This window comes from Strongylocentrotus purpuratus, unplaced genomic scaffold (genome assembly GCF_000002235.5).
Source record: "Strongylocentrotus purpuratus isolate Spur 01 unplaced genomic scaffold, Spur_5.0 spur5_scaffold_3, whole genome shotgun sequence".
Taxonomy (NCBI): Eukaryota; Metazoa; Echinodermata; class Echinoidea; order Camarodonta; family Strongylocentrotidae; genus Strongylocentrotus; species Strongylocentrotus purpuratus.
This window is the reverse complement of record NW_022145609.1, coordinates 23628061-23651213: the sequence shown is the minus strand read 5'-3', so window position 1 is coordinate 23651213 and position 23153 is coordinate 23628061. Positions and strand designations below refer to the sequence as shown.

At 37.9% G+C, this 23153-nt stretch overlaps 1 protein-coding gene across 1 annotated transcript in view; it reads left to right on the top strand.

Annotated features, from left to right (window-relative positions):
• Nucleotides 1-17345, top strand: part of LOC575585 (KICSTOR complex protein SZT2) — a 44318-nt gene extending 26973 nt beyond the window's left edge. Inside the window, exons 23-37 of the mRNA XM_030995823.1 lie at nt 3441-3609; nt 4458-4627; nt 5089-5245; nt 5725-5879; nt 6177-6338; nt 6945-7218; nt 8053-8147; nt 9315-9574; nt 10386-10533; nt 11179-11253; nt 12274-12487; nt 13311-13750; nt 14143-14385; nt 15141-15404; nt 16185-17345. Coding sequence (XP_030851683.1) covers nt 3441-3609; nt 4458-4627; nt 5089-5245; nt 5725-5879; nt 6177-6338; nt 6945-7218; nt 8053-8147; nt 9315-9574; nt 10386-10533; nt 11179-11253; nt 12274-12487; nt 13311-13750; nt 14143-14385; nt 15141-15404; nt 16185-16331 — 2973 coding nt within the window. The 3' untranslated portion in view covers nt 16332-17345. The remainder of the gene's footprint in view (nt 1-3440; nt 3610-4457; nt 4628-5088; nt 5246-5724; nt 5880-6176; nt 6339-6944; nt 7219-8052; nt 8148-9314; nt 9575-10385; nt 10534-11178; nt 11254-12273; nt 12488-13310; nt 13751-14142; nt 14386-15140; nt 15405-16184) is intronic.
• Nucleotides 17346-23153: the final 5808 nt, after the last annotated feature.

Genomic DNA, 23153 nt, shown 5'->3' with positions numbered 1-23153 from the left:
GATATTTTAGTCATGCATGAAAGCGTTAACATGCTTCCCATCCAATTTGTTTTGATTTGAATGCTAGTTTTAAGTTGTAGTTGTTTGATCAAGTAAAACAAACGGTTCTTATTGTAGAGGAACGATACATCAGAAATATTTCTGGGCAACGTCACTTGTGCGATGAAAAGATTCCATGTACCCGTAGTTTGAAAAGAGAAACATAGCTATCCTTCATCCTTCATTTGCTGGAAAACAAAATTAAACAGAAAAACAGCATTACTTCGGAAAATGTTATTATTTGGTTCAAAAAGTGTGCTTATTTGCCAAACTATTTGTTATTACATCCTTGTGCATGGACATGTTTGCAATTTTTGAAATAGAGAATTATACCGTTTTCATTACCATGTAAAATTTGATTTAACAAGTTATTACTTCCCCACCCCACCCACCTGGAAAATAGAAAATAAATGATTTTATTATTATCCCTGGTAGCAGCCTGATCTGGGACCTGTTTCACAAAGCCTTTTTTCAAAGACAAATGACAAATATCAGTGACAAATCTGCTGGTACCCAATCAGAAGCAAGGATTTCAGTAGCTTATAACAGCAACTCATTTTTCACTGTTAACAAGTTTTGTGAAACACCCCCAAGTTTAATACTGCTTTTCTTGAGGACCCTGCAAATGCATACAGCTGATTTTCTTTTTGTTTGTTTTTGTGAACCATAACCCCCAGCAAAGAAAAAAAAGAAGAAAAGCAGGAAACACGTTATGGAATTGTAGTTATTGTTAGTAATGGATCTGCTATTTACAGCGGTCTCAGTCAGTGACTCCTGGTCTGATCGCCAGCGGAAACGCTCCATCTGCAGAGTGCTCCCCTTCCACTGGCCCCCTGGGGCGGGCACGGCGCCTGGCAGAGGGGACATCGCCCCAGCATTCTCCGGCCTCCTCTCGACCTCACACGCCCACCAAACACAAGTTTATCAGAGAGTTTAGTCCAAAGGTATATTGCAAATGAACCTCGTTACAAAAAAGGCCGTTTCAAATTTTTTTCATGTTCATGAATTTGTACTGAGATAGTGGTTTCATATCTGTAGTAGATGAAAATTATTATTTTTTGTTTTAATCAAAAGGCTTTTATTATTTTTATGTTTTACTGCTTTATATACGTAAATGTACATGTAGCCAGTGACTTCATACCTGTAGTTTGATTACCATAAATACATACATGTATTATGACTTTAACTTCAATCTAGGCCATCGATAAGCCCCCTCAGAGATAGTATCTGCGCATTGCCAGATATCGGTCATTTGTACGAAACTGTAAAACCCATTGAGACGACTGCTGGATACGTGCTCTTGAAAGTTATACAATCAATATTCATTAATGCACCGGCGGGACAATGTACATGAATGATACACAGGTGGACGTATTATTTTCAAGAGGGCAAACAAAACAAAAGCACCTCCATCACTTTGGCAGTGATGATTCCAAAGTGCACAAAGTGGGACGTCTCCATGTGTAAAAGATCCGTGGATATCTAGGGGTCATTTGCGCAAGTGCCATCTCTGAAGTGGGCTATTGTATATTTATCTGTTCCTCATGTACTCAGCAAGTGCCTTCATATATTGGTTAGATGTAATGTAAATTATGAGTCTAGTCCTCAAATGACCCTTATTCCTTTACATGTATGTGGCTTCATGTACATCATTTTGATTAGATGTAAATTGTGAGTTCAGTACCAAAGGCCTTTAATTATATTCGTGTGGAATTCCACAGTAACTTAGTATTTTAATATCTACAGTAGATATATATTGTTAGGTAACTAAGCTCCACAGTAGAACCTAACTAAATAGGGATAACTGTAAATAGTAGAGGTGTTATCGTCTAGTGGATACCTGTTTGAATAATGGATCACATGGATGCGGTTTTGAGTCCCGCTGCAGAACTAATGTCCTTTGGCAAGACATTGATCTACATTTGCCACTCTCCACCTAGATGTTAATTATGTACTGGTAGGAAGGAATGCCTAAAATGTTTTAGCACCGAAGTTGGTTGATATCAAGTCTGTATTGGTTAGATACTTGTTTTTAAAAATTCCTTTTTTTGTTAATATAGAATTATTATAGAATAGAATTATATCTTTTCTTTGACGATTTTTATTGTACATTGTATATATATATATAATATATATATGTGTGTGTAATTATGATGACACAGCAGGCACATTCATACATTTATGTACACGTACATCATACCCAATGTGTACATGTATAATTTACTACAGGGAATGTTTAGAATTCTTTGCATTTGTTTCCTTTTTTTGGTTTTTTCTAATTTCCCTTGTTTTCCCCATTTTTTCTTTATTTTTTCTTTGGTTATTTATTTGAAAGTTGCCATAATATTTTCTCCCCTTTTCTTGAGATATAGTGCACTTAGTTGGTGATGGTCTTGACTTAGTCTAGTTCAAGTTCTCCCGGCTTTTTTGCTTGATGCATACTTGTACTTAAAAATATAGTAGCATTTATGTATAGGCAATACCTATAGGGGATACTTTCACTAATATGCTTTGGTAGTTGTTATCGCCTGGTTGTTTATGCTTTTTTGCCCAAGCCGAGTTGTGGGACTAATTGCGTATCCCAGAATGTGTTCTCCCTGCATTTATATTTTCATTTATATTTTTATATACGTACATGTTTTTTAACATGTACATGTATTGGCTTTATCTTGTACACTGTTATTGCTAATGTTATTTCCTGTTCATACCAGTTTCATTTTAAAACTCCCTTGCGATTTTGTGGTAAAGTTTTACTTTTTAAGGATTTTTTTTTTAATTCAAGGAATTAAAATTGATTTGATTTTAATTTAACTTAAATAAGAATTTGTTGAAGGGTTACTCGCGATTTGCTTTTTATTGCATCATATTTACATGTCCCAACAACGTTAAATGTTCTTTTGGTCAATTCTGTGTATTTCATTGTAATGTGCACACATTCTTAGTATTGGAATCAAAATTACATACAGAAATTACTGATTTGCTGATACAATCCTGAATTTTGTTAGCAGCAGTAATAGATAGGGCTCAAAACTAACAGATGCCCAAGATACATGGGTGCCCAAAATATAACTCAGGAACCCCCTAAATGTCAAGAATTTATATAGGGCCCATGAGTATAGAATTTGAAAGTGTTGAATCCAGACCCCCTTTCAAAAAAACTAGTCTGGAGCCCTGACTATTATTATTATTTCTTTATTGCAACCAAAAATTGAGGTTGGATTTCAGATAAAAAATATAGAAATAATGTCCGATATATATTGAAAAGGTGGACTACCGGTAGTTGAATTAGACTACCAGGTAGATCAATGTGTTGCTTATACATGTACATGAATACACATGAGAAAGACCTGTTTAAATCCATAAAAAGATGACTAAATTACAAATCCCTGAAATTAATCTAGGAGACCACCGTGGAAGGCAAGGCAAGCTGGCAGATCATCGAGATGGAGCGGAGACAGGAGGAGGAGGCGAGGGAGCGTAGCCGGGAGGCCGAGGAGGGGAAGAGAGGCATCCTGCATCCCATGTACTCTGGTCTCGCTCTCCGGTGGTTCCCGTTCATGGAGGAATTGGGTAAGATCTCCTTTTTCTTTACTTTTCATTTCTTAAATTTTGTTGCGCATTTGTCACGTTGGTACCCGACACAGAATGGCAACCAAGGATGGGAAGGAGAAGAAGAGGAAGGCAGAAGAGAGATGACCTAACATCATACATGGGAACGGCCGCTTGGACTAGGAAAGCTAGAGACCGAAGAGAATGAAAATGTTATGAGGAGGGCTTTTTCCAACGTCTGGATGAAATTTAGCCTGATAGATAGATAGATACCCGCTCTGAGTAAACTACTTGGTTTTGCAAACGGTATTTCATTGTTTTTTTATTGTTTTCGTGATTTGTTTCTATTTCTATATTTTGTTTTATTATTCTGTGTGTATATCATAATGTGTATAATATAATTTCTGCTTTTTAAAATGAATTGGAAATTGAATTGAATTGCATATAGAGGGCAATGATAGCATTAGAAATAAGTATAAATCAATTTTATTCAGCCAATCGTGAAAAACAATTTACAATCACATTGGTACTGGTACAATTATAACATGATGACAGGCTATGGACCCCTGAGAAGCAAAGCTTGTAAATGGGTACCGGTATGTGGAGGTGTTAGCACAAAAAACAATTTCAAGTTTATGACAAAGTGAAATCGAAAATTTGCAGAACTACATGTAGATCGTTGATATACCGCATTTTACCTCAAAATTAAAAAGATAATGTCATTCTTGTGAAATAAGAAGGGATTTACACTGGTGAGATCCCCTGCCCTCTGAAATTCATTTGGGCACGCTACCCCCCCCCCCCCCCCCCTTTGAAGTAAAAAAATCCCAGATTTTGTTATTCTGGATATCCCTCCATCCTTTTTGTAGATGCGCCCTCTGTCAAGGTTCTGAGCGCCAGACTATCCTGTCGCTTCAGTCTGGGGACATTCCTGCAGGAGTTCCTTGACAAACTTGGTAAGGTGTGTACAGACTGCACCCACAAGCTCTACCAAGCCAGCGGCCAGGAGTTCAAGTCTTATGACCCTCCACCCAGTAAGGTGAGAAATAAAACCCTGTTTACTTATGATAAAATTTGATATTTTGAGGTTTTACATATTTATATTTAATTTACGGTCATAAAACAATAATCAAGGGTTTCTAGCAGAAAAAACAAATATTTCAGTTATATTGCACCAATATTTATTGAATAGCAAAATATTGTTTGATGTCATGAAATTAAAAAATAATAGAAGCAGTAACATCATCAAAATGGCAATACTTACAAATTCTGTACACAGTTTTTATTTGAAACTAGCAATATAATATTATTTCTACCTGTGTATTTTCATTTGTGAAGGAATTCTTTTTTCTTTCTTTTTCAATAACGATACTGAAATAAAATTAAACTGTAAATATCAGGGAGAAGAATAAAAGTGAGGAAATGATGTTATACTCTTTTACAACTGTTCCTAGAGTGTTCCCTCTTTATTATTTCCTGACATGTTTCTTCAACACACAGATCCAGGAGTCTGATGTGCTCAACTACGGCCAGTCTTTACCAGGAGGTGAAGAGACGTTCATTCTGATTGGACGTAATGTCCACCAATGGCGTTACAGCTTAGACTCCAGTTCGCTTGACGAACCTCTTCAACCCCCGAACCTCACCAACCCTAAGAGTGAGACTTTTATTTCTTTGATTTGTAAACTTCCTTCTTAGTTATGCTTTATTAATCCAAGTATTTTACGTGTGGAAAAATAGAGGCAATATCAGAGTAAAATGTTTACTTCTAAAATGACAGCAATGCTCCCTTTTCCATGCTTAGGAAGAAAAAATCCAGTGAAAATGATTGAGAAATGTTGAGAATGGGTGATGGAGAGATATATGTCTTAATAAACACTCCATTAAGAAATCTAGGGTTATATCATTTTATAATTAAAGATAAAATTTATTCTGTAAATGAGTGATGATATTAGATTTAAATACAGCATATACTTTCAAGTATTAAACATTCACATGATCTATATTGCAAGTTTGTTTTAATTACACATAGATAAACTACAACAAGTGCAAAATATTGATTTTCGAATACTTATGACAACCATCTGACTAAACTTGGTGGTCAGTATAATCATTTTCGATTATCTTTGCTTACAGGTCAAAAGAGTTTCCAGCAGTTTGACCCCCTGGATATATTGTCCTTGGGCAGCAGTGAGCGCAGTGGACTACCTGGTCTGAAGCATCCTCCTCAGTCCATGAGACTAGTCGTACCCAGACAGAGGCTTCTTCTCTTGCATGCCACTAACAAACAGGTCAGTAAGTCTTCAGGTCTTCATCAAATGTAATAGGGTTTATTCACGCCACAATGTGCATCATCTCCACTCCCTGGAAGTTTCCCTACCATATGGTCAACATGAGGGCACATAGGCTTTCATCATCCTATTGTGTATGAAGTGTAACATCTAGATTAATGCCTTGCCAAAGGACATTAATGCTTTGCCAGGTATATAACCCATGACCTTTGAATTTCAAGTCAAATGCCTAAACCACTCGAAAACAACACCTCCAACAAAATACATACAACGTTCTCATCTTTTTAATCATCACAGTTGAAGGTGTTCATCTACAACTGGTCCAACGACAAGCTGAGCTCCGTGGACAAGCTCTTCCAACGCCTGGTCATGTGGCACAACACGAGGGCGCACTTCCTCGACTGCTTGGTCAGTCAGAAGATGGGACTCTACCATCACTGTCACTTTGGCTCCAATCAGGTGAGATTCAGCATCCTACACCAAAATAAATTGTCTTTAATAATAATAATAATAATAATAATAATAATAGCCTAATAGTCCACTCCAAATTTTATTAAACCGAAACGGAAATTCTTTTTGCCCAATTGATCGTGACCCCGGCAGCCACTGAGCAGCGCCAGATCGACGTTGCTCTATTCCCTTATTGTTGAACGCCAAACAAGGTAGCAACAACTCCCATCTTTTAACGTCTTTTGGTATGACGCGGCCGGGGTTCGAACCCGCTCTACTGACTGAGCCAACACTCATTGATAATGGATAAAATCATAGCAGTTTGAGATAGAGATTGGCTGTTGATTTTGGGGAAAACTTTATCAAATTTTAGATTTGTGTTGTTTTTTGGGGGGAGAGAAGGAACGGGGGTGTCATGTCATTGTTAAGGAAAGTACTTGTAAATCTCATCTGTGACTATACATCTGATGTAGCGAAGAAGAAGAAGAGTCCAATTCTCAAGCATAGAAGGAGAACAATAATCATTTGTAATGGAGATCAATAAACATTGATAAGCATCATAATAACGTCAGTGAATCAATTGAACAAACATGTATGTCCTTGTACTCTTTACAGGGTGATAACCCTTTCTCCCGTTCTTTGGAGCCCATCGAGTCGCTCGTGAAGCAGCCCACCCTGCCCTCCAGGGACTTCTCCACCCGCTCCCTCCCTGCCACATCGCGCCCCTCCCACCTGCGCAGGCTGCACCCTGCTCTGCCCCCGTTTGACCAGACGCTCCAGAACACCAGGATCAAGCGCCCTCTCCAGGGCTCGCCGCACAAACTGCTCCACGATCCGGTGTCGAGGAACGCGGCTCAGTTTGGAGAGATGTGCAGGAACACACGCAAGGGTAAGCATACCTGCCAACCCTTACGATAATCTGGAATATTCTGATTTTCTGGATTTTAGGACCTGAAAATTGGGAATATTCTTATTTTACAAAATTTGGGTGTGTGCTAAAGCCAAATTATGCTTGTTTTATCATGTGCCGCTATATGAGATTTCACGTATTTGGTTGCATTGAATGGCTGCATGATCGAGTAGCGAATTTGTCAGTTACGGCAGGTACAAACGTATGAGTAAGCCATTCAAGCGCCTTTCCTTTCTTTGCGTCATAGAGAATTTGTCAGTGCTAAGTCATAGGTTCTATAAATCTATGCTAAAGAAACACAGTTATGTATCGTACACAATTATGAACGATAGGCTACAAGGACAACATGGCCCTGGTACATAAAACCTGTAATTAATCACAAATGCTAAATTTCTATGACAAATTTGCCCTCAGTCAAACAAATAACAGTTATTGTGACTCCTTATTGATGACAAGTTTAATTGAACAGGGCCCAGTTCAGTGCCCTGTCCAGGTTGACCAGGAGGGTTTTGTGTATCCTTTTGGTCCAAATTCAGTGAAATCTGGTCTTTCACTACCCTGGGTGTTTTTTGTTTTATTTTTATTTTTTTTTTATTTTTTTTTTTGGGGGGGGGGGCAAGTGTGCCCATACTTCAAATGCTTCTCATTTGTTCAAGTTGAAAAGAAAATACACAATACTGGAATACATATATAATATTAAAAGCTTGATGAGACCGTACATTTTTGCATCTAACTGTTGTGAATTGTATGACACACATGTACAGCACCTTGTTTATTGATTGTAATAATATGATATTTTTTCTTTTTTTACAGAACTGGAGGTGCAGAAGGACTTAGAGACCCTGTACAAGACATGGGAGATCCTTAAGAGAGGCCCTCGGTCGAGACAGCCGGTCTGTAAGATCAGTGTAAGTTTGTTGAAGATGAGCATACATGTATCTTTAATATCACACCTTCAAATTGGCATTGATTACGCAGTAGTGTGGAAAGCTTTAATCTGTGAGGTGTAGTGCGCTCATTCACAACAACGTCATTAGTTATTGAACAAGACAACGTTACAACATTTGTTTTAAGCAATGTTGCAGCATGGCTGATAGATATTAATTTTGTATAGCGTAAAAACTCTTATATAATTCAGAATGTAAATGAAAATAATGAAGAGTTTCTAATGCTAAAATGCTTTTTTATAAAAAAAATTGCGGCAAATAGCACAGGAGGAATTGAAATTCTAAAAGAAGCAGGGGAATTTGCATTATTTTCCTTATTGGACTGATATATTTGTGAATACGTAACTGACTAAAGCCCTACAGTACATTTGGTCATGAGACTCATTTATGATACTGCACTTTAGGGTGCACACTCTCCACTCCTCTGGGAACAATCCAGGCAGTCACATTCATGTTCACATCCTGCCAACCATGCCTATTTTGGAGAAATGCTTCCTGCTTTTGGGTTATCAAGCTACCGTTATGATCCCCAGATTCCTCTCTTTTTTCTGAAATATTCTGTGTGAAAAGTATACAAAATAGACTGTATTCCTAATTTTGCCTTCAGAGAGTCCTAATTTTTGCTGTGAAAGGTTAGCAGGTATGCAGTAATCATTTAACACCTGGGTGGAGAGAAGCAAAGTAGGTGAAATGCCTTGCCCAAGGACATAAGTGCTGTGCAGGGGTTTGAACCCACAATCTATGCACTCCCAGCGTCTTTTGGGACGTTGCAAGAAAGTTGCAATCAATTGCAAATCTCAAAAATCAAGCGTAAGTCTTACGATTAATTGCAAATTTGGAATTTATCGCAACTCAACTTTCTTGCAACGCCCCATTAGTAAGAGAGAGCGAGAGAGGGGGGGAGGGGAGAGTTAACTTAATTTAATTGTTAAGAACTTTAATCCTAACAAAATCCTATGAAATTTAGGAGACTAGTGGGGCATTGCTAGAAAGTTGCAATCGATTGCAAATATCAGTTGCAAATTTTGCAAATTGCAATCAATCGCAACTTTCTTGCAACGCCCCATATGAAAACTTATATGTAAATAACAAAAACTCCAAATGTAACATTCATCCAAATCTGTACAGGACTTGATGCTGGACCTGCTCAAACAGCGGTCAAGGCTCGTCCACTACTGTGCCACGCCCCTCCTGCTTGACCCCCACTGGAGGGACCACATGAAGTGCAACATGAGGGGCGGGGCCCAGGAAGACCACCCGGACAAACCTACCAATGAAGCTCCCTGGCACAATGACCTCAAGAACAACATGGTGTCCCAGTATAAGGACTTCCTCAAGTGGCAAGGCTTCATCAGTGTGCATACTTCACCAACGCATAGTCGACAAGTGTGAGTTGGGATGTTTAGAAGGATGGTTTTGTTGAATCACATGAATGTCTCTGGTTGGTTGCTGAAATGTAGACAAAAACTTGAACAAGAACACAATGCTAACCCAATATAAGAAATGTTTGAAGTGGGTAGGGTTCATGGGTGTGCATACGTCATCCAGGCATGCTAGCCATGGGTGACTTGGGCTTGTGATTGAAAAGATAGTTTGGTATAACAATACTAGGGCCTACTGGTTGTGCGTATTATAGCCAACACAAAAATACAAAAGCCAATATTGGCATTGGCTGGAATAAAACGTTTAAGACACTATCTCGTTTTTCAACGGCTGATTCAAAATAACCAAATATTTGTGGGGCACCACAAATATTAGAAATGGTTATATTTATGGATGATTTTATCATTTAAATTGTCTATTCTTTCAAAATTGACACTCAGTTTTGCATTATCTCACAAAAAAATTATTTTGAGCAGCGTCCTCTGCAACAAAACTCAACTACCCCTTTAAATATGTTAGGGGGCTGATTATGTGATGAATTCAGATTACATCATTTTTGCGTTGTACTCTTTCCATTTGTTCTCAATAGACCCATTATTAGAAATGGTTATATTTATGGATGATTTTATCATTTAAATTGTCTATTCTTTCAAAATTGACACTCAGTTTTTCATTATCTCACAAAAAAATTATTTTGAGCAGCGTCCTCTGCAACAAAACTCAACTACCCCTTTAAATATGTTAGGGGGCTGATTATGTGATGAATTCAGATTACATCATTTTTGCGTTGTACTCTTTCCATTTTGTTCTCAATAGACCCAAGCTTCTGCATAGTCGAGGTAGCTCTGAACAGCAGCACGCCAGACGTCTCAGCGGCCTGAAACGCCCCAGTGAGACCGGAGTAGAAGGTCACCTTCAGATCACCTCGCCAGGGGGTGTCATTCTTATTGAGCTCTCCTTCAAGGTGTGTTAACCTTGACCTTGACTCAAGGTCATGTCAGGATAGTGTAAACACATCTACGGTGAAGAAGAAAAAAAAAATTACTTTGAAAAAAACAAAAACCATGTTGAAAAGTAAGACATTTGATTGAATTGTTGGTTTTACCTGACTGCTAAGAAAGCATGTGTATGCGTGTAAGCAAGCAATCAGGGGACTGATGGCTTTAAGTATATACATGTATGTATTTGTCACAATAATCATGTGTACAATTTATTTGTGATTATGTACCGTATTTGCTGGCGTAAAGGTAAAATCAATGAAAATCTGCTAAATTACACTCATTTTTGAGGTAAATACAACTTTAAACATACAATGTAGTTTTTCCTTAAAATTTTATCTGAATATTCATGAATTTAGAATCAGTTCATAGAAAAAATAGTTTTCTATCAGAAAATCACACTGATTTTATTTCCCTGTTTCCCCGTTCTTTTTCCTTCTGTTTCTTTTTTTTTTTCGCCTACCAAATGTCAAATCATGGGTGCGGCCTTAATGCCAGCAAATATGATACTTGTATATTTACTGTAGTCAGCTATCCAGAGTTTTGGGGAAAATATTTTAATATTTATACTCATATGACTGATGCTTTGCTCCTTTTTTGTTGTCTCTTAGCACATCTATTTCTGTGTGAAGCTGTATGCCTTTGAGAGCTCCAGACTACCAGCAGGAAAGACCATCAACAAAGAGGTAGGTCAAAGGTGAAGTAGATAGATCCCAAGGGGAGTGTTTCACAAAGACCAAGATCGACTTTAAATTTAAGTTGGCCTTGACTATGGCAGGCCATTCGAGCCTCTGGTTGCTCTCACCATTATGATCTTTAGATAATATTTTTTCCTTCAATAATGTAAATTCTGTAGATTTGTGACCATGACTTGTACGTCCATTGAGAGACCGATGCCAGTAAATGGTGAAAGCAAACAGTGGCATGAACGGCCTGCCATAGTTAAGTCCAACTTAAAGTCGATCTTAGGCTTTGTGGAAACACCCCTTAGGTGGTGTAAGACTTGTTCAAAATCAATTTTCCGACAGGCAGTGGAATGCAGTGATGTTGGAAGCTTCAATATGTCAATTATTGTTACTAGTTTGTGTTTTTGGATACTGCCTAATATTTTTTCTCGATAATTACTACCCTCACACTTTTTAGTTATTGGATATTAGAAGGACACTTTGGCAGCTACACTGTACACATGGCACAAAAGCACCACACAAAGTTGAAAATTCACTTTTTAAGAGGCTGCTACTGAACTGGAAGAAGAAGAAGAACATGTATATCCCATCTAACAGATACTTTTATGTCTATGCTACATGTACATGTATTATCATCATGCCTCCCCTACCAAAAATGCTATTCCCTAGGAATTTTCTTATTAAATTGTCTATGGGTCTGTTGTTCTCTCTGTCTCACCTTTATTACAACAATAACTGTTGAACGGATATCGATTGAATTTGTTTAATCGTGAAAATACACGTTTTAAGAGGCCGGTACTGAACTGGAAGAAGAAGAAGAACATGTGTATCCCATCTAACAAGACTTTTATTTCTATGCTATTATCGTTATGCCTCCCCCACCAAAAATACTACCGGTATCCCCTAGGAATTTATCCTATTTAATTATCTGTGGGTCTGTTGTTCTCTCTGTCTCACTTGTATTACCACAATAACTGTTGAACAGATATCGATTGAATATGTTAAATCGTGTCCTTTCAGTTGGCGACCCTCTTCACCGACGACTGCGACAAGTACAAGGATCTGATCCACCTTCACTCGTCCGCCTACGACTTCCACCTGCGCACCATCCAGTCCTACCTGTTCAATCCCGACATGGGATTCCAGTCCCATTATCACGTCTCCAGCTTCCTGGGGAGTTTCATGAAGTACTACTCGATGCCCCCACACTTCAGACAGAACTACATCAAGAAAGGTAGGACGATTACAGTGGTGGCAAGATATCACTTTCTTTTAAAGCCTGTCTATACTAGTTTGGCCAGGGGGATTAGACCTCCCTGCAAGGTCACTGACAGGTGGTTATCTTATCAAATCAGCTCTCAATAAACATAAGAAAAAGGGGATCATGGGGGACCAACAGGCACCGATCAGGCATTGTTTGCTATATAGAGGGCGTAAGTAGCTATAAGTAGTTGTTGCAGGTGTACATTTCAATCAAGGCATGGAATTCCAGTTCCAACATTACATGCATGTTTGTAGCTTCCTGGGGAGTGTTACAAAGTACTACTCCATGCCCCCACACTTCAGACAGAACTACATCAAGAAAGGTGAGACGATAAACAGTGGTGGCAAGATCATATTTGCCTGAAGAGGATGTGCCCCTTCTTTGGCCTTGAAGCAATACATGTGAGATAGAAAATAAGAGTAATGCAGTTCGCAACCGACTTAGAGTGTTTTTAATAATGACAGTTAAATTTGAGTTTTAGTAATAGAATTTGATTTTCTAGAGTTATTCTGATGTGTTTAACAGGCCATGTAGTTCAAGTACCAGTCATGGCACTAATGTTGTTTAGTATGCATGACATTTATCTTCATTTGTCACTCTCTACTCGGGTGTTGTTAACTCCTTTCATGCTTAAGGCACCACACAGTAACTTAAAGTGAACCAAAAGTAGGACTTTGTAGGCACCTTCAGCATGTCCCAGGATGGGGATGTACGATGTACATTATATATTTACATGTAGCTATTATCATTTTTGTAATCATGTAGTATTCAATTCTTCTTTTTTTCTTCAAAGACACCATCCAGTTCCTGAGCCTGAACACACCCGCCCCTCAGCTGTACGAGTACCTCGTCAACCACCCACCCCCCAGCTGGCGAAAGCTAGTCATGGTCCACCCCTCCTCCACTGCCACGCCCGAATGTGCGGGAGGACCACCCAGCGACAGACAGGAGCTGCACCACGCCCTGTGCCGCATCCACGGCACCGTCCATCCCCTCTTTCAGGATCGCCAGAGCAACCGCTTCCCAGATGACATCAGCGTGGTGGTGGCGTGGGACGAGGCCGAGTACCGCTGCCAGACGAGGCCCAACTCACCGGCCGTGGGAGGAGCCACAGGGTCGCTGTCGTCGGGCGAGGGTATGGCTGTTTACCACAAGAACATGCTGCAGCTAGAGTTCTACGTCATCGTGACCAATCGCAAGGATATCTATCCACAGAAGACCGTGAAGCCTGTAGTAAGGACCAATGTTCAACTTTTTGTGCTTTTACAGTATTTATAAAGGTGCATAGGGAGAAAGGGAATGTAAGACAACATTTCTGGAAAGAAAAAAAAAGATGTTCTATAAGCTTGAATGCTGTAGGACAGTGTAATACATAAATATACCTCTTGTGAGAAATCCTTTGTTACTGTAACTTTCACTTTATTTAAGCTTTATACTTGGGAAAAGAAATCTCTTTTTTTTCCTTCATTTTTGTCATGTTGTCATGATGCTGATGGTTGATAAAAAATAATTTCAATAATTGTTGTTATTGTCATTTAATTGAAATATTGTCTGTTCCAGTGCTATCATAAATTCCCCTAAATTACCCCCTCTCATTGATATCATCCCGGCCTCCTATCCGACAGAGAACAGACGACCCCTTCCTGCCCAAATCGGCGTTCCTCCAGCGCTGCAGGCTGGGGGAGACGGAGGCCTTTGCGGAGCGGGAGCGCATCTTGGCCATGCTGACCAGTGCTGATATCAACTGCAGGAGGGACTCTCTCTGGGACCAGCTCATGATGTGGGACATGGAAGACATGGACGCCGTGGCAACCACCTCCACCAAGAAGGGCAAGAAGAGGGACAGTGCAGAGGAGGACGATTCACAGGTGAGGAGGATCGACGGACTATACAAAGTGTTGTGTTTCTTCTTGTGGAAATTACTGCAAAGCATTTTAGCGATGAAATGTAGCAAGAGATGTTTTACGAAAAACATTGAAATAGGCCCCATTAAAAATTGTAGATTTTTACATGTAGAACTATCAAACCCTTTGTTGTTTCTGTCATGAAATTTTTTTTCTTCACAATTTTATGAAATTTGCCTGTTACCCTTTTTCGACAAGCTGGGGTAAAGTTTATTCTAATATGATGAAAAATACCTGAAAATAGGCCCAATTTAAATTGTTTTGGATTCTTACTCAAAAGAGGAACCCCTTGCAGTTTTCTTTAAAGAAGTTTTTTTTCTCTTCTCCAAATGAACTACATGTATCCCTCACAGTTTGTGTAAAATTGTGTTTTTCAAATTTTCTTGAAATTTGCCAAGGTTCCCTTTTTCTACAAGCTGGGGTCACATTTACACTAAATGCTGGTTTGATGAAGAAGAAAAAAAACATAAAACTTGCCCCATTAGAAATTTGCTCTGATAAAAGAAAACTTGGACAAGCTTCAGTCCCTTTTTTCCTAGTTTGATTGAGAAAAAAATATTAAATTGATCCGATTGAATTTTGTTGTTCTTTGGCTTAAAAATAATGAACTAACTTCTTCCAGTCTTTTCTAAGACATATTGTATGGGCAAGACTCTTGAAAACACCATTGATGTGTAAAATAAAGTAAAAATCTGTTCTTCATAACCCTTTGTGACCAGACCGCCATGTCCTATCCAGAGTTCAAGGTCCTCCTAGGGTGCGTCCACCACACCCCTCTCACCAACCTGGACCCCTCCCTCAAGCCCCTCCTCACCAACAGCCCGAGCTGGTACACGGAGCTGTTCCGCGCCCTGAGGGCCAGTCGTTACCCCATCATCACCCGGTACGTCACCAGTGAGGATGGCAGGGTCAAGCATCTGGTGCTCCTCCTGGCAGACTCTTGTAACCAGGTGGTTCTTTTCACCATCGACGAGAACACAGCGGTGAGAATCTTCTCTTGTCGTAACAATGAATCAAAAATGAAGATGAGTTCTGGTTGTTGGATTGCATTGTGAAAGAAACTGTGGAATCGATTGGAAAGGGTTGATCATGTAGCATATGATTATAAGTATTGTTGTATACTGTGAGGTTTTTGAATCATCAAAATGATCAGAAGTTGGCCCAGTCTTCCCCCAAAAAACAACCATGCCCTGTACATATCCATAGTATAGTCTTATAAACACAGAAATGTGTATATAGGACTACACAAACATGTGGCATGAAAGTGTGCTCCATACTCTTCTTTGATACTCTTCCACACTATAAACAAAAAGGAATGAAATAGCTCACAAATAAATCCTTGTCTTTTCCCGAACTTAACAGTTTCTTTAATTATTTTTATTTGCATCATTGCATGCAAATTTATTTCTCTCAGTAATTGCAAGATGCTGTCAAATTAATCTGAAGCTTGTTTGTATTTGTGAATTAGGATGATTTGGATGAAACTTGTAAAACCTGTATTCAGTTGGCATTTCCTTGACAAGGCAACGAGTCATTCTTCCATACCAGTACTCATTTGATGTTCTCTTGCTCGTTATTTGGCTTTCTTTTCTCTGTCTCTTTTCATTCTACTACTATTATCTTTTTCTCTCAACATATTTTCTGCCATCTGTTTCTGCCTCCCTGTCTCTCTTTCACTCTCTGTTCCCTCTCTTACTTTCTCCTCGTTTTACTTCCTTCTTTGTACCTTTTCACTTTTGTTTTCTCTGTATATATTTCATTAGGAGTTGGAGATGATCAGCAAGGAACGTCCCGCCATGGTACCCGACAGTGACGGCAACATGACGATCATCTTGGACATTGAGATTCAGAAGTGCATTGAGAACATCATCAACGCCATTGGCTTTCATCTGTGGACAACAGTCTTCTGAGTGAGTTGATGATGGTGATGGCAACATGACGATCATCTTGGACATTGAGAACATTATCAACGCCATTGGCTTTCATCTTTGGATAATGGTCTTCTGAGGAGCAAGTTGTACCAGATGATGATGGCCACTTGACGATCATCTTGGACATTGAGACTCAGAAGTACATTGAGAACATCATCAATGCCATTGGCATCAGTTTCATCTTTGGACAACAGTCTTCTGAGTGAGTCTGTTCTTGGGCATTGAGTGTCAGAAGCATATAGAGGACATTATCAATGGCAACAGGACGATAATCTTGGACATTGAGAACATCATCAATGCCATTGGCTTTAGTTTCATCTTTGGACAACAGTCTTCTGAGTGAGTCGGTTCTTGGGCATTGAGCGTCAGAAGCATAATAGAGGCTATTATCAGCAACATCCGTCGCTGGAAGAGACCTTGTCCATCATCCGTGGACAACTTCCTTCTGAGCTGGATGGATGCTGAACACCAAGGCTTTGAAGCATACAGAGAATGTCATCGGTGGGTTCAACCTCTGGACAAAAGAGTTAGGTGGCAATAGGACAATCATCCTCTCTGCCGAGACTCGGAAACTACCAAAGAACATCTTCACTGTCTTGTGAGGTATTGTCAGATTGCTACACGACAATCACCTTTGGACAAAGAGTCTCAGGAGCTCAGAGAGCATCGTCAGTGCAATATTTTGTTTTCTTCTCTGGATAAAATTCTTCTGAGTAAGTCAAGAGGCCTGATACTGGGTCCAGAGGCATAAAGAGGGTGTAACCAAGACCCTGTTCTGTTTCATGTGGTAATGCATTTCTAATGCTCCTATCAAGGACTTTCAGTATATCCTTGCACATTAACAAATAGTCGTAGCCAGGGCGCATTGGTGTATTAAAGGGCAGTTATTTTCTTGCCAAAGGGAAGCAAGGGCCTAGCCCGACAAATTATTGAATTTGATCAAGCCTATGAGAACATTTGCCTCTAAGGTTCCTTTTCTTCCCTCTTTATTGTGGCATAGATTTTTATGCCTCCGCCACCGAAGGTGGTGCCGGAGGCATCATGTTTTCGGGTTGTCCGTCCGTACGTCCGTACGTCCGTACGTCCGTACGTCCGTCCGTACGTCCGTACGTCCGTCCCGTTTGACCGTTATCACAATATCTCAAGAACCATTTAAGATTTAAACTTAAGACTCGGGAATAGTATTTATCACCATAGGAAGACGATCTGATTAGATTTTGGAGTACGTAGGTCAAAGGTCGCAGGTCACAGAGGTCAACTTATGAAATTCCTTGTATTGAGTTTGTTAGCGCGATATCTCAAGAACCATTCGAGATTTAAACTTCAAACTTAAGGATAGTATGTATCACCATAGGAAGACGATCTGATTAGATTTTGGAGCACGTATGTCAAAGGTCAAGGGTCACAGAGGTCAACTTATGAAATTCCATACATTGAGATTGTTATCATGATATCTCAAGAACCACTGGAGATTTAAACTTCAAACTTAGTGATAGTGTGTATCACTATAGGAAAACAATCTGATTACATTTTGGAGCACGTAGGTCAAAGGTCATGGGTCATAGAGGTCAACTTATGAAATTCCATACATTGAGATTGTTATCATGATATCTCAAGAACCACTGGAGATGTAAAAACTTCAAACTTAAGGATAGTATGTATCACCATAGGAAGACGATCTGATTAGATTTTGGAGCACGTAGGTCAAAGGTCAAGGGTCACAGAGGTCAACTTATGAAATTCCATACATTGAGATTGTTATCATAATATCTCAAGAACCACTGGAGATTTAAACTTCAAACTTAATGATAGTGTGTATCACCATAGGAAGACAATCTGATTAGATTTTGGAGCACGTAGGTCAAAGGTCAAGGGTCACAGAGGTCAACTTATGAAATTCCATACATTGAGATCGTTATCGCGATATCTCAAGAACCACTGGAGAATTTTCACTTCAAACTTAATGATAGTATGTATCACCATATCATAATATCTCAAGAACCACTGGAGATTTAAACTTCAAACTTAATGATAGTGTGTATCACCATAGGAAGACAATCTGATTAGATTTTGGAGCACGTAGGTCAAAGGTCAAGGGTCACAGAGGTCAACTTATGAAATTCCATACATTGAGATTGTTATCATGATATCTCAAGAACCACTGGAGATTTAAACTCCAAACTTGTTTAAATTGCTCTATGGCGGAGGCATCATTTTTGACTGCGCGCAGTCAAAATTCCATCTAGTTCTTTCTTGTTGAAGGAATTTAATTTGCAGTTACTGATAAGAAAAGGCATTGAAATTATACAGCATTAAAATGTTGATGATAATATAAGCTAGATATATTGTTCCCATATCTATCCCTGAGGATGCTCAAGGCGAAGTGGTCGGTGATGCTTTGACTGATAAATATATTTTATTTCTTGCCTATTTGCTTGAACATCTCTAGTAGCCATTTTTTAAACTTCTGAATTGGCAAATAGGTAGATCATTCTATTGATTAAATCTAGAATTACCAAAATATTAAGATCTGCAGGTCTTTCAGATCTTCGCGATGAAATTTTTATTTTTTGTAATTGAAAAAAATTCTGTTTTGTATCAATGATACATGTATGTTGTTTTATATTGTAAGTACTGTATATTTGTTGCAATAAGTCTAAGCGATGAAATGATTGAAATCGGTTATTAAGTTTGTGTGTGAAAACTGCCAGATGAGACGTTAAAATTTGAGTACTGTGTGTATATTGATGATACCATTTTGCCATATTTCATGTCTTCCTGTACTTCTTCAAAGAAGGTTTTCGGATTTTTTTGTTGTAATGCCTCCGCCAACAAAGTTGGGACTGAGGAATTATGTTTTCAGCTTGTCCGCCTTGGCTTTTTGTTACCCCGATAACAAAACAGATTTTAATCAAACTTAGATCAAGTACATGTATGTACAGTGTATGAGCATGCAAGGATGAACTCAAAGGTTTTGATTTTAAGAGGTCAAAAGTCAGGACCATTAAAATGTTGATGTATACCAGATATAGTGTCACAATAAATTGTATAAACAAAGTAATTGAAATCAAACTTGGCTGAAGTGTGTATAAACATTAAAAGGCGAATTCATTGATCGACTCTTGGGGCGAGATGTACCGGTATTGTTACTGTGATAACGTAAAATTAAAACCATTGAAGTAATTTTAACAAAACAGGTCATGAAATCATTAAGAATTCCAGAAAATATCATATCACTATGATGACTGTGCAAGAGTAAAAAGATTAAATGAAAAGAGGTCAGATGTTAAAGGTCACAACAATTGTTGTACGTGGCGGCGTAAAGGAATGTTTAAGAGCTGTCTTGGCTGTCCATACTTTTGTTACCATGACAACTAAAGAACCATCGAACAGATTCTAACCGAACCTGCATGAAAGTAGGTCCACGAGGGCTTAGACGTGTAACAGCGACAGGTGTGAATTATTGTTGTACAGGCTTGATAATCATAAAGTTCATTATGCATTCTCAACCTAAATTATTAATAAATTAAGTCATAAAATGTGTTTAAAAGTGCTTCAAAATGCGGCTCAGATTGCACCAGAGTGGATCTTAGAGCCGTTCGCATACATCAGTTCATACTTCTTCCATGCTCCAATTTTACATGTTTGAATTTTAGTTTGAGGACCGACCAGGGGGGTGTTTCACAAAGATATCTCTTGAAGTTATCTCTAAGTTGTACTGAACAATTATGGAAAGCTGTTAGCATCTTTGAAAATATTTTGTAAACGTTATTTTAAGAGGCATAAAATGTTGATTCAAATCATTCATATTTTGTATTATCAAGGAGATTTCATGTTCTTGATGTGGAATATATGAAAAGTCTAAAATGATTGAATTTTTGCTTTTGAATATATTTTATCATAAGGCTACAAATGGCTCTCCATAATGTGCAAGTCTAACTTAGAGATAAGTTTGACTGAGGATCTTTGTGAAACACCCCCCTTATATACGACCATACATGAGGTTAAGGTCAAATATCTCATGACTGCAATAAACTGGAAGATCATTGAAGCAACTTGGGTAGTTTAGCACATTGCAGTGACACAAAAAGACGCGTCCAGAACGCAAAATGCATAATTGTTGGAAATCATCAATTTTATCACATAGAGGTAAAAGCACATCGTTAGGATATGGAGCTAGTAAATACATGGATGATTAGGCTTACTGTTAACCTAAATTTCATTCAGATATGTCACAAACAGGAATTTTTTTAATTCACAAATATCACCAACTATTTTGCCTTTTGCATTGTAGACAGGTTCTTTTCATGTCACTACATTTCACTATTAAGGCTACCTTAGATTTAATTTGCCTGGTATATTTTAGGGGTGAGATATGAAAGGATTTATATCATGAGAGAGATGTAGTTGTGTATTAAATATCCCATACTGCATTATTTAAGTTGGTTTAAGTATAAGAAAACTTCCTTTTTTTAATTAGATTTTGCTCAAATTTTCACAGTTCTGCTATTTTCTGCTTCTTTTAAAGTTAATATCAGGCTGGATTTGCATTTTATGTTCCCTCAATGCACTCTGTTACTTGTATTTAACTTTAGAAATGAACCTATTCATATATTTGATATGAATAGATTGTGGTTTATACATTATGAACAAGCTTCTGATTATATAGGACAATTGGGGAAACCATTTCCGAAGCATATTTTTTTAACTGAAAGTGTTTTTTGCTATATTGAAAATTATTGGAAATGATGAAATAAAATGAAATATATTCTGAACTGATTTTTGTTACGATGTTAACTGTTACAGTAAAATTGTATGTTTACGCATATCATTTGCATAATGTTCAAAGAAAATCACAAGTATGGCCAAAAATGCATCACTACCAGGGGGGTATTTCACAAATATTCTTAAGTCGAACTTATCTCTAAGTTGGACTTGAATATTATGGAGAGCCATTTGTAGCCTTATGATGAAATTCATTCAAAACAAAATTCAAAATTCAAATATTTTAGACTTTTCATAAATTCCACATCAAGAACATGAAATCTCCCAAGTCCAACTTAGAGATAAGTTCAACTTAGGATCTTTGTGAAACACCCCCCAGGAAGCTTACAGATGACAATCATACAAATTTTAGGTCAAATGAACACAAATAATAGCACCTCTTGGGATCTGGGTATATGTACATGTATAAAGCTTGTCGCCAGAAAAATTTAGCGATGTTTTGATGACGTCACAAGGACCAATCCTGCATGACCAGACTACATCCTGTCATCCTACAAACGAATAAACATATTTTCAGTGCAATTATTTTCAATATAATAAAGAGTCTATTGATTTTAAACGAACTTATTTCACACCATTTTAAAAGGGAAGTGATGCTGAATGACAAGCCATGGTATAGTGAAAACATAAAACCATGTCCAAAATTTAGAACGAGGCAGCAGATCAAACAGTGAGAATGATGCTGGTGAAGTTAGAGAAATAAGATGATGAAACAGGCACTGAAAATGTGTGCATTGTTATGGGACATTGTCTGCTTAAGCTTACTTGGTCCCTTACATGACATCACAAACCTCGGCAGTGTTTCTGAGAGCTCTTCAAGTGCAAAAGTGGGGCTGTACGTTATAGAACCAACAGCGCAGCTAGGGAAGCAGCGAGTTACGGGACCAGATGGGATTTTGTGGAAGTGATTCTAGAACAGTGTGGCTTTAAATCTTTTCTAAATAAAAACACCGGTACAACAAGTATATCTTATTTCTCTGTGACAATATATATTTTGTGAGAACTCACATTTGATACAGTAACCAAGCAGGATATAAATTTAATGCAAACAACAAAAAAACAAACATTGTACAGGAAAGAATTTTCATCACATCACATCAAAACACAAATTTTCACGACTACAATGGAATACAAACAGATAATGGTTTTTCTATACAATCCCTTCTTCTAATTACAGGTGATTTGTTTCAAATTGCAATCACTGGGATTACAAGATAAATTTTGTTTACGATAATATAATTTGATATAAAACATTCTTTTGAGTAATTTAATTCAATTGGCAATCATTGTGATAGGTCATTTATTAATGTTATGTATGTTCTTGGCTTTTTTTCAAAGAAACACATCATTACAATAAAGTTTTAAGATTCAAAGACAATTTTTTAATAGAAATTCATTGCATGTAAGAGAGTTACTGGCAAGCGTCCTTGGGTATTTTTGTGTTTGTGACTTTCATAATAAATTCATATCATTAAAAAAGAAAATATTGGATTTCACAGCTCTCATAACCCTTCATCATCAAAGAAAGGGTTTAGTGAGAGAGGAAAAACACCTTGATACCATGCATATACATGTACATGTCAAAGCATGGAACTTTAGTCATTAAATTGACATAATTATGATTTCCAACGAAAAAAGAAAAAAGAATGGCATTTAGTCTCAACGGCACTCTATACATGTATATGAATGAAATGAGAAATTACAATTGGCAATCTCAAGCTATATAAGTCTTCAATGCATGTAACATCATTCATTTGAAAAAGAAGAGGGGATTCTTCAATTTCATTTACATTTGCAGTGATTTTTCTACAGTGGAATTACACGTTTGTACATATTTGTGCAGCCATGCAAATACTGTTTTTCTACAAGTAGCACAGTGTACAAAAATATACAAGTATTTCTTGAGATTTTGAACGCATCATTAAGAATTCAATGATGGCTGAAACTGACATGTACTTCACACTTATCGTATAACAACTGTACGAATGCACACATTTGAAATTAAACACATCAGAT